The 15,112-nt window shown below is 41.7% G+C and overlaps 1 protein-coding gene across 3 annotated transcripts in view; it reads left to right on the top strand.

Moving 5' to 3' along the window:
• The window catches only part of LOC126236738 (tubulin-specific chaperone E), a 56,708-nt gene that overhangs the window by 18,532 nt on the left and 23,064 nt on the right, over positions 1-15,112 (top strand). For all 3 annotated transcript variants that reach the window (XR_007544976.1, XM_049946270.1, XM_049946271.1), the window contains 2 exons: positions 6,655-6,843; positions 6,974-7,121. Coding sequence is in view for 2 of the 3 variants with exons in the window: in XM_049946270.1 (XP_049802227.1) it covers positions 6,655-6,843; positions 6,974-7,121 (337 nt within the window). In the remaining variant the exon portion in view is untranslated. The remainder of the gene's footprint in view (positions 1-6,654; positions 6,844-6,973; positions 7,122-15,112) is intronic.

Below are 15,112 nucleotides of genomic sequence, written 5' to 3' on the forward strand. Positions count from 1 at the left end.
TTATGTACTTGAAAGCATTTCAGACCATTACCTTTCTTGTCTAGGTGACACCTCAGATGATCCTCCAGCTTGGAAGCTCTCGTAGTGTCATTGCTTCACACTTTGTTGGTTAAATGGCACATAGGTAATCATTTGTCTGACAGTGAGGAATGAAACCAACCTTTAAATACTCGACACTAATGTCTACATTTACTTTTAGAGTCTGACATCTTTAGTATGAGTTACCTATGGACAAGAATTAAGCTATTTAGATAAATATGATAAGACATTAGCAATCAAAATTGATCCTCTCAACCTCAAGTCATGGCTGGCATGTCTCTATACAACTAAAGTAACTACAAAGATAAAATTTGATAAAAAGTGACTTTCCTCCAACATTTCCAAACATGGTGACATTACTTCCTCACACTTGTTTTGTGTGCAACCACTGCCAAACTTGGTGCTGTAACACAGAACCTTGTGTATGGGGCCATTGTGAAGTGGTTGTTGTGCTGTGTTGTGTAGTGTCAGAAATTGAAATGGCTCCAGATGAGTGAGAAGCTCTTCCTGGCTCATGATGGGCTGTGCTGGATACTCTTTTCACTCCTTGGAGAACAACAATGGGTAGTACTTTACTGAGTGGAGCTAGAAAGGTAATTAATGATGTTGCGAGCAAGAGAGTGAAAATAAAAAAAGTTACTTCACCGTCTCTCTCAGCAGATGAGACAAACAGTGATGTACAGAGGACCAAGCTTCAGTTCTATGAGGAGAATTCGGAATTTCAATTGTGACATCCCTAATTTGGTATACATTTAATGCACTCCTTCCTTTTTTATTCCCCTGCTGACATGGACCACTTGAAGGTTGGAGTCAACTCCTGGGGATCGATATAGACCAATTTGGGAATCACTCGTTTACTCAGCTTTGAGGGGTGGATGGTGCATGACTCTGTAGCTAAAGTTTTATATGCTGTTCTAACATGAAAGAAAACTATTTAATGTATAGACATTCAGCCTGAGCTGCTGTAACTAAAAGTCATTGTTTCGGCACACAGATGGAAATATAACTTGATAATTGGTGTTTACTGTCTGATGATCACATGTTAATAGCAGCTGGCTACAACACTGGCAAATGATGTTACGTGTTGGATCGAACTGGTACTGTATGAACTGTGACAGGAACTGCAGCTGTGTGAACCAATGATCTGCGTGAACTGTAACTGCATCTGGCGAACTGGCCCAGTGTTTCTGCGTGTCAGCTTTTGTTCACAATTGGCAGAATAGCATTGCATCTGTGATCAGTTTTGCAGAAGGGGAAAGTAGTTCCAGGTATCAGCACCCTCTGTGGCAGCTGATATTACTGTAAGCAGGTGGACTAGACCGTTTGAAGGAAGTGTGAATTGGAGGAAGTATAAATTCACCATCTGATTTCTGGAACTTCAGTTGTGGTATAGTTTTCTTCAGTTCATCTTCTTTGATAGGCTTCAAGCTCATGGTTCTTTGATACCTGATATCTTATACCTAGGTCCCTAACCTACATAACCATGCAGGTGGTTTCAAAAAATTGATCCCACCCCGGGGGCCCTCTCGTTTTAAGTCTCTCATTGGTTAAAAGCTATCCCTGTGTCAGAGTTGATTGGTTGGTTTGGGGAAGGGGACGAAACAGCGAGGTCATCGGTCCCATTGGATTAGGGAAGAATGGTGAAGGAAATTCGCCACGCCCTTTCAAAGGAACTATACCAGCATTTGCCTGAAGCAATTTAGGGAAATCATGGAAAACCTAAATCAGGATGCCAGACACAGATTTGAACTGTTATCCTCCCGAATATGAGTCCAGTGTGCTAACCACTGCGTGACCTCACTCGGTGCTGTCAGAGTAGTACCTCTCTTGTAACACAGCAATACTTTAATTTAATCAGCCAGGTTCCGTACAAGAGCTGTTACTTTCTTGCATGGTATCTGGAAACAAGAATTTTCCAAAAATCTTGTCCACTTCCTCTCACCATCAGAGTAGCTTAACTTATTTGCCTGATTTCTTACAAATTTTTTGCAAAGCTCCACCATTTGCCCAGAACCTCTCACTTGAATCCATTTCCCTCTTCACCCCTATGACACCCTGCACATCCACTTTCTATATGATACCCAAAATCCACAATACCAACAATCCTGGATGTCCAATTGTAGCTGGTTATTGTACCCCCACTGAAAGAATCTCACCCCTCATTGACTAACACCTCTAACCAATAGTCCTTAATCTAGCCTCCCACATCAAAGATGTCAACCACTCCTTTAACCAACTCTCCACAATCCTCACCCTACATTCCTTACCCCTTTACCTCCTGAATCCCTACTCTTCACTATTGATGCCATTTCCATATACACCAACATCCTTTGTGCCAGTGGTCTTCCCACTATTGAACACAGTCTTTCCCAACGTCCTTCAGACTCCAAAACCAGTACCTCATTCCTCAAACACATTACTAACTTTATTCTAACTCACAACTACTTCTCATTTGAAGGGAAGGTATAAAAACAAATCCATGGCACAGCCATGGACAACTGCACGACACCCTCCTATGCCAACCTGATTATGGGCCATCTAGAAGAGATCACCTTTGCCTCCCAAAATACCAAACCCCTAATCTGGTTTATGTTCATTGATGATAACTTTGTTATCTGGACTAAGTGCGAAGACACCCTATCCTCATTCCTTCACAACCTCAACACCTTCTCTCCCATCCACTTTACCTGGTCCTGCTCAACCCAGTGTGTCATCTTCCTGGACTTTGACTCTCTCCTCCACCAACAGTACCTGCATTTTGAAAGCTGTCATCCCCTCCACACCAAAAAATCCCTCTGATACAGCCTGTCAATGTGGGGACAGCATATCTGCAGTAACAAGAATTCCCTTGCTCAGTATGCTGAGGGTCTCACAAGGGCCTTTATAGACAGGTGATCCCCCCCCAGACCTAGTCCGCAAACAGATCTCTCGCACCATTTCCCCAAGCTCCCCCAATCCTCCCACTGTCCCCAAGAACCAGATACAAAGCAGTGCCCCCTTGATCATCGAATATTACCTCAGACAGGAACAACTGAACCACATCCTTCATCTGGGCTTTGATTATCTATCCTCATGCCCTGCATTGAGGGACATCCTACCCAAGATCCTTCTCGCCCCTCCTAATGTGGTGTTCCATCACCCACACAACCTCCACAACATCCTAGTCCATCACTACTCACAGTCCCAATCCCTTGCCACAGGGATTACATTCCTGTGAAATACCCAGATTCAAGACCTACCCAATCCACACACCCAGCACTCCTATTGCAGTCCTGTCACAGGCTTATCGTACACGATCAGAGGCTGGCCACCTGTGATAGCAGCCATGTCGTATACAAGCTTTGCTGCAGCCATTGCACAACTTTTTATATTGGTTTGACTGCCATCCAGCTGTCCACCAGTCTGAATGGCCACTGCCAAACTGTGCCCTACACAAAAGTAGACCACCCTGAGGCACACCAGCTTTTCTGACCTGCACAAGTGGGAGTTATCCTTAAATCACATTCTCCACTCCCAGCCTGAATCTAAGGTAACCTACTGTCCTCACACCCTCCACCCAACAGTTTCTGCCCCCTTCTGCCCCTCTCTCTTATCATCTCATCCCTATTTATGCCCCCTCACCCACTTTGTGTGCCTAATTCTGTCCATGTGCCCAAGCATCTTTCCTCTTTCCTGCTTCTCTCCTTTTCTGCTCCCTCCCCCATCCCTGCCCCACAGCCTACCAGTGCTGCACCTGGTGACAGTCTTGTCATGCCTCTTTCTAGTTCCTGCATAGTTTGCCAGACAGCAGTCCTCTCTCCCCCATCCATACCCTGCTGTCCCTTCCCCACCCCCTCCAGATTGCTGCTTCCATTCAACGTGACAGTTGTAATCCAGTCCGAGCTGTTGGAGATGGCGGACACATGCACATGAGGTTTGCTTGCTGGTATGAATGTGTGTGTGTGTGTGTGTGTGTGTGTGTGTGTGTGTGTGTGTGTGTGTTTTTTTCCTTTTTGGAAGAAGGCATTGGCCAAACAGCTAAATGTGTAACAGTTTTTTGATTGTGCCTGTCTGCAGCTCAACATGTCATCTTAATGTTCAGTAGCAATCTATCTTTTCCCTTATATTGTTGAACATGTATAAGATAGAGATTGATAGGTAGATATATTTACATTCCACAAATCCATACTAAGGTTGCATAACATGTCATAAAAAAAAAGTAATACACATGTACAAAAGAAGAGATATGCTAATGTTTCTTTCACAGCTCCTAAGTTAAATATTTAGTCAAATGGCCTCATGTGAGAACACGTGTTACTTGCAGTTGTTGCAGAACGCTGTTTCAGCATTCTTAATGTTATAACCTCCAGTAAAGTACCACCAACATTGAAGTTCGTTTCAGAGCAGTTTCAAGACACACATTTGCTTTCAGTATCTCAAAATTATGCCTATAGCTGGGTTATACCACTTTCATAAAGAAAAGTAAATTAGCTGGAACCAGAACTGGAAAGTGTGGTGCCTGGATTTGAGACCCCTCAAGAGATGTTTGGATCCTAGATGCAAGACGAGCAGCTGTATTGTGTGGGACAAAGTCCCACACAGACCTACCTTTGTGATTTCTCGTGGTACCTGACTGCCACTTTGTATTTCAATCAAATTGGTGGAACCGTATTTCATTACCAGTTATGATGATGAATATTGATTTTGATATTTGAGCGCCTGCTAACAGAACTCCAAAAACTAAGCTGGCTGTTCTTGGTTTCGGACAGCATCCACCAGCTGCAGACCTTAATAAAATGAGTTGTACCATAACTGTGTAAATCTTATACTTGATTTTCATCTTCATGGATATTTATTTTAATGTCTGACTGTGTTGAGCCAATGGAATACCATGCCTGTGGAATGAGAAAAAATACAAAAAATCCTCCAAAACACTGATTTTGAATAACCCACTCGTAAATTATGAAGGAAAAGGAAGGAAAATTAGAGTTTAGAATTTTTTAAGGATGAAGTCATTAGAGCAGGGAACAAGCTCAGACCAGGGAAGAATTTGAATGAAAGTTGACCTTGGCCTTTCAATAAAAACGTTCCAGCGTTCAACTTAAGCATTTTAGAAAAGCAGGTGTTTTCTAATTCTGGCTAGTCATATGAGGATTTGAACTATCATTCCTGAGAATACAAGTTCTGTCTATCACTGTGCCGTCTTGTAAGATAACCAACCTGACTTCTGTAGTCTCTTCTTCGTTGCCTGTTTGATAGCACACAAGTTTGTATTCATGAACCTGAAAATCTTAATGAATACTGGATTGTGTTTACTTAATAATGAAAGCAACACCACAATTTTGGTTTCACTTTTTCACACATTGATTAAACAAGAAATCATATTATTGAGGTACGTGTCTTAACTTTGCTGCACAAGTAATGCCTAAATTAGGTGAGCTGTTGCAGCCAACAACAATCCAGTGGCAGGATTTGTTGGATACATTATATTGCTGTTGAAGCAATGTATTTAGAAACATTGTCCAGGAATGAGTTCTTGCTCTAAAAGTCACCAAACCAAAATGATTGAGGGTGGCACAGAATACAGTTCACATTTACATCAGTCATCACAGTAAACACAGTATCTTGCTGTTGTTCAAAGAATTTTCACAGAGACATTTCACATGAGCCTCTCCTTAATTAAATATGCTACTTATACTAGTTAATTGGTCTGGAGAAAGCAGTAGACTGATCTTTCTACTATTTACATTATTAAGTCCAAATTAAAATTAATACTTTACAGGAAAAATCCTGTATGGAATACAAGGAATGGAAGGAGCAATGTTAACCAAACACCATATAGTTAAAGTATAGAAAGGCACACATACAAAATTGAAAACATTATTAAGCTTGCAGAAAGTGTCCTCCTTCAGAGATAACCAAATCCTTCCTAGCCACCCAAGGTTCTAAATCACTTGAGTGCTTAAGGATCATTGATGATCTTTACAATTTGGAAGCAAATATAAGATACTGTACCCTTATTCCTCAACAGCTTCTCCTCTGTCCATTTCACCTGATCCACTTCATTCCAGTGTGCCACTTTCATGGATATTGAGATCTGACTCTTCAGTACTCCATTAAAACTTTCATCCATATAAAGCCCACCATCCATCAACAGTACCTCCAGTTGAATAGCTACCATCTGCTCTGCTCTAAAAAGTCTCTCTCATAGAGTCTATCTGCCTATAAATGGCACATCTAAAGTTAACAGCAGTGTTTTGCCCAGTATACTGTAGCTCTTACTAACACATTTCCAGACAGAGATTGCCAAACTTTGTTGACAAACAGACTTCCCATAGCCTCATTTAGAAGAAGCCCCTTCCTACCTCATTGGGATTTTGTTCATGGCAGTAATTTGTTCAGCTCCTCAACTATACAGTGAGTCGTCATCTTTACCCTTCCCATTATGTCTTAATTATGTCAGTTTTATCATCACTTGATATTCTCAGCCATCACCCACTGTTACATTTAGTTGTATTTTCTTTACCCTTCGTATTAGCACAGCAGTGAAACTCAGTAATTTAGTTTGATAGATTAGTTTTAATTATTTTCTTTATATCTTTATTGATAGACAGGTAATTTCATTGCTTTTTACAGTGATTTCAGTAAACTTCAAGTTGTATGGTTAAGGGAACATCAAGTGAGCACTGCTGGTAGTCCAGGTGAGCTATTCCAACTATGTCCAAGAATTCGGGAGCTTGATCTCTCAAGGAATCTGCTGAATAACTGGACAGCAGTGGCCGAAATAGCTATTCAACTACAGTTCCTGCGGATACTGAATGTTAGGTAATTTTTATTGTGTGGAGAGGATGGATGATAACTGTAAAAAAGATATGTGATTACTGTAAAAAAAAGAAACTTGAGTTTGGCTTGCATCCACATATTATTTTATTTAACTTCCTTATTTATTTTTCAGTGAGAATCACTTAGTGATACCAGATGATGCTTTATCTCTGAAGTCATCATTTCTATCATTGGAGCATATCATAGTTGGAAAAATGTCATACTCCTGGTGTGATGTATTGATTTGCGCCACCATGTGGCCTCATATCCATAAGTTGCAGGTTTGTATTGTGCTACAGAAAACTTTGACATAATTTTTATGCTTTAAATGGTGCCAGACAGAACAAAATTATATGGAAAAATGTTGTGAAAGCAACACAGCAGATGGTAAATAATAATTTAATTTTAAAACTTAACAGTAAGACAGATGCTGTTTGGTCAGTTGTTCAATCAGACTTACGTATTGTAGTTTGCACTCATTAAATATTGAAGAATAAGTTAAACAAAAACACCATTGTTAATACAATTTAAGTATTATTCACAAATATAGTGAGGGCTGATTGTATGAATAAATGACTCGCAAAGAATCTGGGTAATTTATTAAAGGTTTTTCAAGATGTTATAAAGGTCAATTTATCTATTTTCCGTCTTTCCCTTAGTTGCTCTAAATTTGTGGAAGTATGTCCCGTCTAGGCAACTAAATGAAGGCAGTTTGTTTATTGCCATACGCATTTTGTTTCTTTTATTTGGGAAGCGTCATCAGTGGCCTGAAATACATGTTTTGTTTGATACGTACAATAAATGTATTACATGGTGGATATAATATGCTCCTATATTACATTTTGTCATATTTTTCTCTTGCTTTTTAGGTTAGAAGCAACTTTTGTAGTAAAAGTTCTGTATTGTAATTTTATTGTTCGGTGTTAAGATTTCCAGCGCTTTTAACACGTGTGTGGTCCTGGAGATGTATTTGTTAGTTTTCAAACTCCAGCTGGCCGATGAGGAGGTGTTGAATAGGATTGGGGAGAAGAGACGTTTGTGGCACAACTTGACTAGAAGAAGGGTTCGGTTGGTAGGACATGTTTTGAGGCATCAAGGGATCACAAATTTAGCATTGGAGGGCAGTGTGGAGGGTAAAAATCGTAGAGGGAGACCAAGAGATCAATACACTAAGCAGATTCAGAAGGATGTAGGTTGCGGTAGGTACTGGGAGATGAAGCAGCTTGCACAGGATAGAGTAGCATGGAGAGCTGCATCAAACCAGTCTCAGGACTGAAGACCACAACAACAACAACAACAACAACAACAACATTCATCCACATTTGTCACATCACATGTTTCACTTGCACTTTCCATTAGGTGATCAATACATGTATGTTTTTGGTGTGTAGTGAACAACTGTTTTTGTGTGTTTGTCTGCTGTCACCAATGTGATTAATACTAATAACCAACCAATCTTTCGAACATATGCGTTTTAATGTGTTGGCATAATAGATATGAAACATCCAATCACAACTGGATCAAGAGAAAACATGTCAAACTATTGGTGTGTTTCTATTCTTCCAGTCTAATCAGCTAGATTGTTGAAAGTAGCTGCAATCCCAATTCAAAATTTTATTACAAAATGTAATATTATTCTGAGTAATTAATTTTAATCCTGACATTGAAAAATCACTATGTCTTTAGAAAGCAATTTTGCTGGAAGATTAGCAAAGCATTAGATCATGGGAACCAAGTTGCAGGTATCTTCTGTAATTTCAAGTCCTTAAACTTAGTTAACCATTCCTTGATTATCTACGGTTTGAGAAATACAGGATTAGGGGCAGCGCTCTAGAATGGCTTATATCATACCTCATGAACAGAAGCCAACAATGATTTTCACTGTGAATGCAATGTATTATTGTTTGAAACAGTGTACAATATGATATGCTTAAAGTTCTATTACAGGATGTACATAAATCTGGGAACACTTTCAATTATTTATTACACAAGAACTAAACACTGTACAGATGTCATACATATTGCATTTTGAAGAGAAACTCTGAAAGTTTTTTTTTTTTTTACAAACATTCGATATGCAAACCATGAGTAACCCATTAGATCAATCTAATTTTTGCCATACCTGTCCCAGCATGGCATCGTCAACAGTGGCAGTTGCTTCGCGTCTCCTGTCCCAAACTCTGCTACATCACATGGTAGAGGCAGTACATACACCAGATCTTTAATGTGTCTCCACAGAAAAAAGCCACACGGAAAGATCTGGTGATTGGGGAGGCCATTTCATGAAACAGCTGTCCCCTTGTGTAGCACAGTCGATCCATCGATGCGGCAGCTCAGTGTTCAGGTACCCACAAACTTCACGATGAAAATGGGGTGGAGCCCCATCCTGCTGAAAGATTAACAGAGAGTCCAATTGCATATGAGGCATCAGCCATTGCTGCAACATGTTCAGGTAGGAATATTCAGTGACAGTGCTCTCGGCGAAGAAGAATGGCCTGTACGGTTTTCGATGTGACAAGGCACAAAAAACATTTACTTTTGGGGAATCACGCTCAAATTCAATGCATTCATGTGAATGCTTTGTACTCCAGATTCGACAATTATGCCTGTTCACTTTCCCATTAGTGTGAATAGTGGTTTCATCGCTAAAAATTAAGCAATAAACAATGTCAACCCCATCCTCATTCAGTTGTTGCAACTGTGAATAAAATTCAAAACGCTTGCCTTTGTCATCGTCGTTGAGGTTCTATACTAGCTCCAATTGGAATAGTTTCATAGAGAGCTTCTGTCGCAGGACTTTCCACACTGTCATTGGAGCAATTTTGAGTTCATGGAATGCACGACACACCGATTTCTTTGGACTCCTTATGAATGTTTCTCGTACGCACTCCACATTCACTTCACTCGCACTGGGATGTCCGCTTCTCTTTGCCGGGCACAAGCAAACCATCATAATGAATTTGTTGTGACAGTGGTAAATGGCCATCCTTGGTGGTGGCTTCTTACCATACTTGGCTCTAAACATCCATGGAATAGCTGTAGCACACTTGTTTTTGTTGAACTCCAACATGCAGAAAGCTTGCTCCGCACCTGAATTCGCCATGTTTGTGACTAGCGCTGACTATCGGCAAAGTACCAAACTATGCTGTGGTGGTATATATGGGGGGGGGGGGGGGGGGAGACCAACCTTTAAGGGTTTGTCTTAAAAATGACATATGTATGATATCTTTACAATGTTTGGTTCTTGTGCAATAAATAATTGAAAGTGTTCCCAGACTTCATGTACACCCTGTATAAGGCCTGTTCAATGTAAGTCACTTGCTCATAGATTTATATTCTGTCAGTAATAATTGGAAATAGTAATTTGTATTAATTAAAGGTAAGTCCTGAATGTTGTAACACCTTCAATATATTAGAAACCAGGTTATCATAACAATCGTCCTATGGAAACGTTTGATGCGATAATTTTTTTTTTCTACATAAAGACTAGAATTGAAGCTGGAATACCGATGTTGAATTCTTAGCAACAACGTATTGAAGTTTCATACTCTTGAGCATGTCCGCTCATGCCCAGGCGAGTCATTTCTCCTGTGTACTGACTCATTGAGCAGCCTGCAAGCTATCGACCAGTGCTGCCCTTGACACCCTTTGGTAGCGTCCATTCAGGAGTTCATATATGCCCTGGAATGGTCCCGTCGTTCAGTGGTGTTTGTGTGGACCCCAGGACACGTTGGAATCCCAGGCAATGAACTTGCCGACAGGCTGGCCAAACAGGCTACGCAGAAACCGCTTCTGGAGATGGGCAGCTCCGAAACTGATCTGCATTCTGTCTTACGCCACAGGGTTTTTCAGCTTTGGGAGATGGAATGACATAACAGTACGCACAACAAACTGTGTGTCACTAAGGAGACTATGAATGTGCAAAAGTCTTCCATACGGTCCTCTTGCAGGGAATCAGTTGTCCTCTGCTGCCTCCGCATTGACCATACATGGCTAATGCATGGTTACCTCCTCCATTGCAAGGACCCACCTCGATGTTGCTGTGGCTCACAAATGACTGTCGTCCATCTCTTGCTGGACTGCCCACTTTTAGCCGCTCTGTGGTGGACTTTTAACTTTCCCAGCACCCTATCATTGGTGTTGGGCTACAGTGCCTCAACAGCAGCTTAAGTTTTATGTTTTATTTGTGAGGGTGGGTTTTATTATTTGATCTAAGTTTTAGCGAATGTCCTTTGTCCCTCTTGTGTCCTCAACCCTAGTGCTTTTAGGGTGGAGGTTTTAATGTGTTGCAGAGTGGCTGACTTCTCATGTTTGTTCTCATGGTCAACTAGCCATGGTAATCTGCTTTCTTGTTTTGATCTCTTTTACGTGTTTCTTGCGTGTCTCTGTGGGTTTCTTGTCTGATTTTGTCCATTTTATTCTTTGTTGCCCTTCTGTCATTCTTGTGGTTTTCTCCTGCTTTTCTTCCAGCTGTGTTTTGTATGTCTCAATTATTTTACTCCCACCCTCGTGGAATTATTTTAATCTGAACGGGGCACTGATGACCTAGCAGTTTGTCCCTTCCCCCCTCTTTTGAACCAACCAACCCACCTCTTTTAGAATACTGCTGTGCGATGTTGGATCCTTATCAGATAGGATTGACGAAGTACATCAAAAAAGTTCAAAGAAGGGCAGCATGTTTTGTATTATCACGAAATATGGGAGAGAGTGTCACTGAAATGATACAGAATTTTGCGTGAACATCATTAAAAGAAAGGCATTTTTTATTGCAGCGGAATCTTCTCACAAAATTCCAATCACCAACTTTCTCCTCCGAATACGAAAATATTTTGTTGACACCGATGTACATAGGGAGAAACGATCACCATGATAAAATGTGGGAAATCAGAGTTCTTATAAAAAGATATAGTGTTCATTCTTTCCACATGCTATACGAGATTGGAATAATAGAGAATTGTGAAGATGGTTCGATGAACCCTGTGCCAGGCTCTTAAATGTGATTTGCAGAGTATTCATGTAGATCCCAAATTCCTGGATCCTGTAACACACATTGAAATGCTTGCCCTCCAGGAACTAGAGGGACATGCACAACACAACCTCAAAAAGCTCTCCATCCTGCTCACTTCCTACTCCTGCCTTGGATTACCACTCACCACCACCTCTGCAACAACTTCCGAACCTCCCCCATGTCCTCTCATAGTTGGCAAACCCTGTCCTGCAGACTACTACATTTACCTCACCCTCCAAAACTCCCTCCCACCACCACCCAGAATCCAGAATATAAACAGACCCAAAACACTATCGCAAACCATTCCCCCAAAAGCCTTAGCCTCGCAGAAACATCAGTCATTTCCAAATGTCTCACCTTTTGCCCTAGTCCCAAATTCAATCATGCAGGACTTGTTAAAACCCTTCTCTCCTTCTCTTGGCCCCTACAGTGGCAACACTTTTTTGCCACCAGCTGTACCAATCAGACTCAACCAAAGACCAATTTTGAATCCTGTCTGACTCAGATCACTCCTCCATCCAACTGTGAACCACCCCCACTGCCCCCCAAATCACCCCTTGTTAACTTTCTAGAATTTAGTAACCTCAAACCTTGCCTTGCCATCATTCCCCAGATCCCTGAACATGTAAACTAACCTTACATCTGCAGAGAGAACTACAATCCACCACTTAAAAACTGGTCCCGGCCGTATAATCCTTCCTGCCGACAAAGGCTGTGCTCCTGTTGTCTTTAACCGCAATGATTACCTGCCAGAAGGACTCCACCAGCTGTCAGATTCACACATCTCCATACCCTGCCACAGTAGCCCCATTCCAGAAATGGAATCCTTAGGCCCATCCCAGAACCTCTCCCCGTAATCCATCTCTCTTCACACTCCTACCACTTCCTACACTCCTACCTTCTACATGCTTCCTAAAGTCCATAATCCCAACAACTCAGGGTGCCCCGTTATGGCCGGTTACTATGACCCAGTGAAAGAATCTCTGCTCTCATAGAACAACACCTTCATCCTATTACCTGCAACCTATCCTCCTGTACAAAAGATACCAATCATTTCCTCCACTTACTCTCCACAGTTCCTATTCCTTTACTACACAGTGTCCTGGTAAATCACTCTTCATGTCATCTCCCTTTGCACTAACATACCTAATGCACATAGCCTTACTGCTATTGATTGCTACCTTTCCCAATGCCCGACAGATTTCACACCAACAACATCCTTCCTAGTCACCATGACCAACTATATCCTCACCCACAATTACTTCTCCTTTGAAGACGTACCTACAAACAAATTTGGGGTATGCCACCCTCGTGGCACCATCCTGTGCCAAACTTTTCATGGGCCATATAGAGGAATCCTTCCTAAACCCTCAGAGTCCTAAACCTCTCACCACTTTCAGATTCATTGTGGAGATCTGCCCACCATCCTCGCAGATACTGATACCAGTGTTACAAGAGTGGTGAAATTTTGTGAACGGTCAGGCCTCACCCCCTAAATTGGTGGGGAAGGACAGCAGACTTTAATACATTATAAACTGCTCCGCCTGTGGGGACAGCCTTTGTCCCCACCCATGAGATTTGCATGTTGACTCGTCATCATCATCATCATCACAGATGGCATATTCGTCATATGGATTGAGGATGAGGACACACTACCCACATCCCTCAGGAACCTCAACACTTTCTCTCCAGTTCGCTTCATGTGGTCCTACTAATCCAACAACCCATCTTTCTCAATGTAGACCTCCACTCCAAAGGTGGTTACATCAGTACCTCTGTCCGTTTTAAACCTACCAACCACTAGCAATACCTCCACTTCGAACAGGGCTATCTGTGAAACCAGTCATGTGAACTACAAGCTAAGCTGCAACCACTGTGCTGCATTCTACGTGGGCATGACAACCAACAAGCTGTCTATTCACTTGAATGGCCACTGACAAACTGTGGTCAAGAAACAACTGGACCACCCTGTTGTTGAGCAACACGATATTCTTCATTTCAGTGACTGCTTCACAGCCTGTGCCATCTGGATCCTTCCCACCAACACCATCTTTTCTGAATTGTGCAGGTGGAAACTCTCCCTGCAATGTATCCTACGTTCCTGTAACCCTCCTGGCCTCATCCTTTGCTAGTCATTGTGCGTACCCATTTTGCCTCTTACCTGTTCCCTTTCCAACACGCACAGCCCTCCATTCCACCAACATACCCAGTCTTTTTACTTCTCTCCTTTTTTGCTAAGCTCCCCCCACCATCCGTGTCTAACATCCCAACTCTGCATGTAGCTGCCCTGTTCTCTCCACCTTGTCCCTGTATGTTAGCCCTAGCAGCACTTTACCATCACCCACCCCTACCATACTATCCCTCCCTTTCCCCCACCCCACCTCCTCCTTACCCCCACTTGATTGCCTCTCCCATCATGCGCTACTGCTCACAGTCTGGCTTGAGCTACAAGAGGCTGTGGTGATTGTGTGTGTTTGTGTGTGTGTGTGTGTGTGTGTGTGTGTGTGTGTGTGTCAGCTGTCTATTTTTGACAGAGACCTTGTTGGCCAAATGCTCATTTTGTGACAGTCTTTTTGTTGTGCCTATCTGCAAATCAGTATTTCTGTTATATGGCCAGTAGCAACTATTGTTTTCATGATATTGTTGCATTTTATCCTGGATTTTCCATTGTTTGCATGAACATATATAAATTATGGATCATCTTGGCAGAAGGGAACCCATGTATCATTGAATATTTTGGCAAAAGCTAGAATATTCAGAACTGAAAAAGTGTTAAAACATTGCAAATTCCAGGTTGTAATATCAACAGTATTAGGAAAAAGATAGATTGTTACTCACTGTTAAGGTAACCCACTGAATTGAAGACAGGCACAACAGAGAGATTATTAAACAAAGTTCTGACCAGAATCCGCTCAGAGCTGCCAGTGGAAACGGTCATGTGTGTGTGAGATGCTGCCAGTCATAGCGGTCATGTATGTATAAGGTGTGCTTGCTTGTGTGTGTGTGTGTGTGTGTGTGTGTGTGTGTGTGTGTTTCTTTTTCTTTGCTGAAGAAAGCTTTGGCCAAAAGCTATTAATGTGTAACGGTCTTTTCATTGTGTCTGTCTGCAACTCAGTGGATTATTTTTACAGTTAGTTGCAGTCTATCCTCCTCCTAATGTTGTTGAAAAAGTATTTAGAATCATCACTTTATCTGTGTGTGAATCAAAATAATAATGTCTCGCATGGAAGCCAGATATAATATTTGCTCCCTTATTGTCCATCA

This window comes from Schistocerca nitens, chromosome 2, assembly GCF_023898315.1.
Source record: "Schistocerca nitens isolate TAMUIC-IGC-003100 chromosome 2, iqSchNite1.1, whole genome shotgun sequence".
Taxonomy (NCBI): Eukaryota; Metazoa; Arthropoda; class Insecta; order Orthoptera; family Acrididae; genus Schistocerca; species Schistocerca nitens.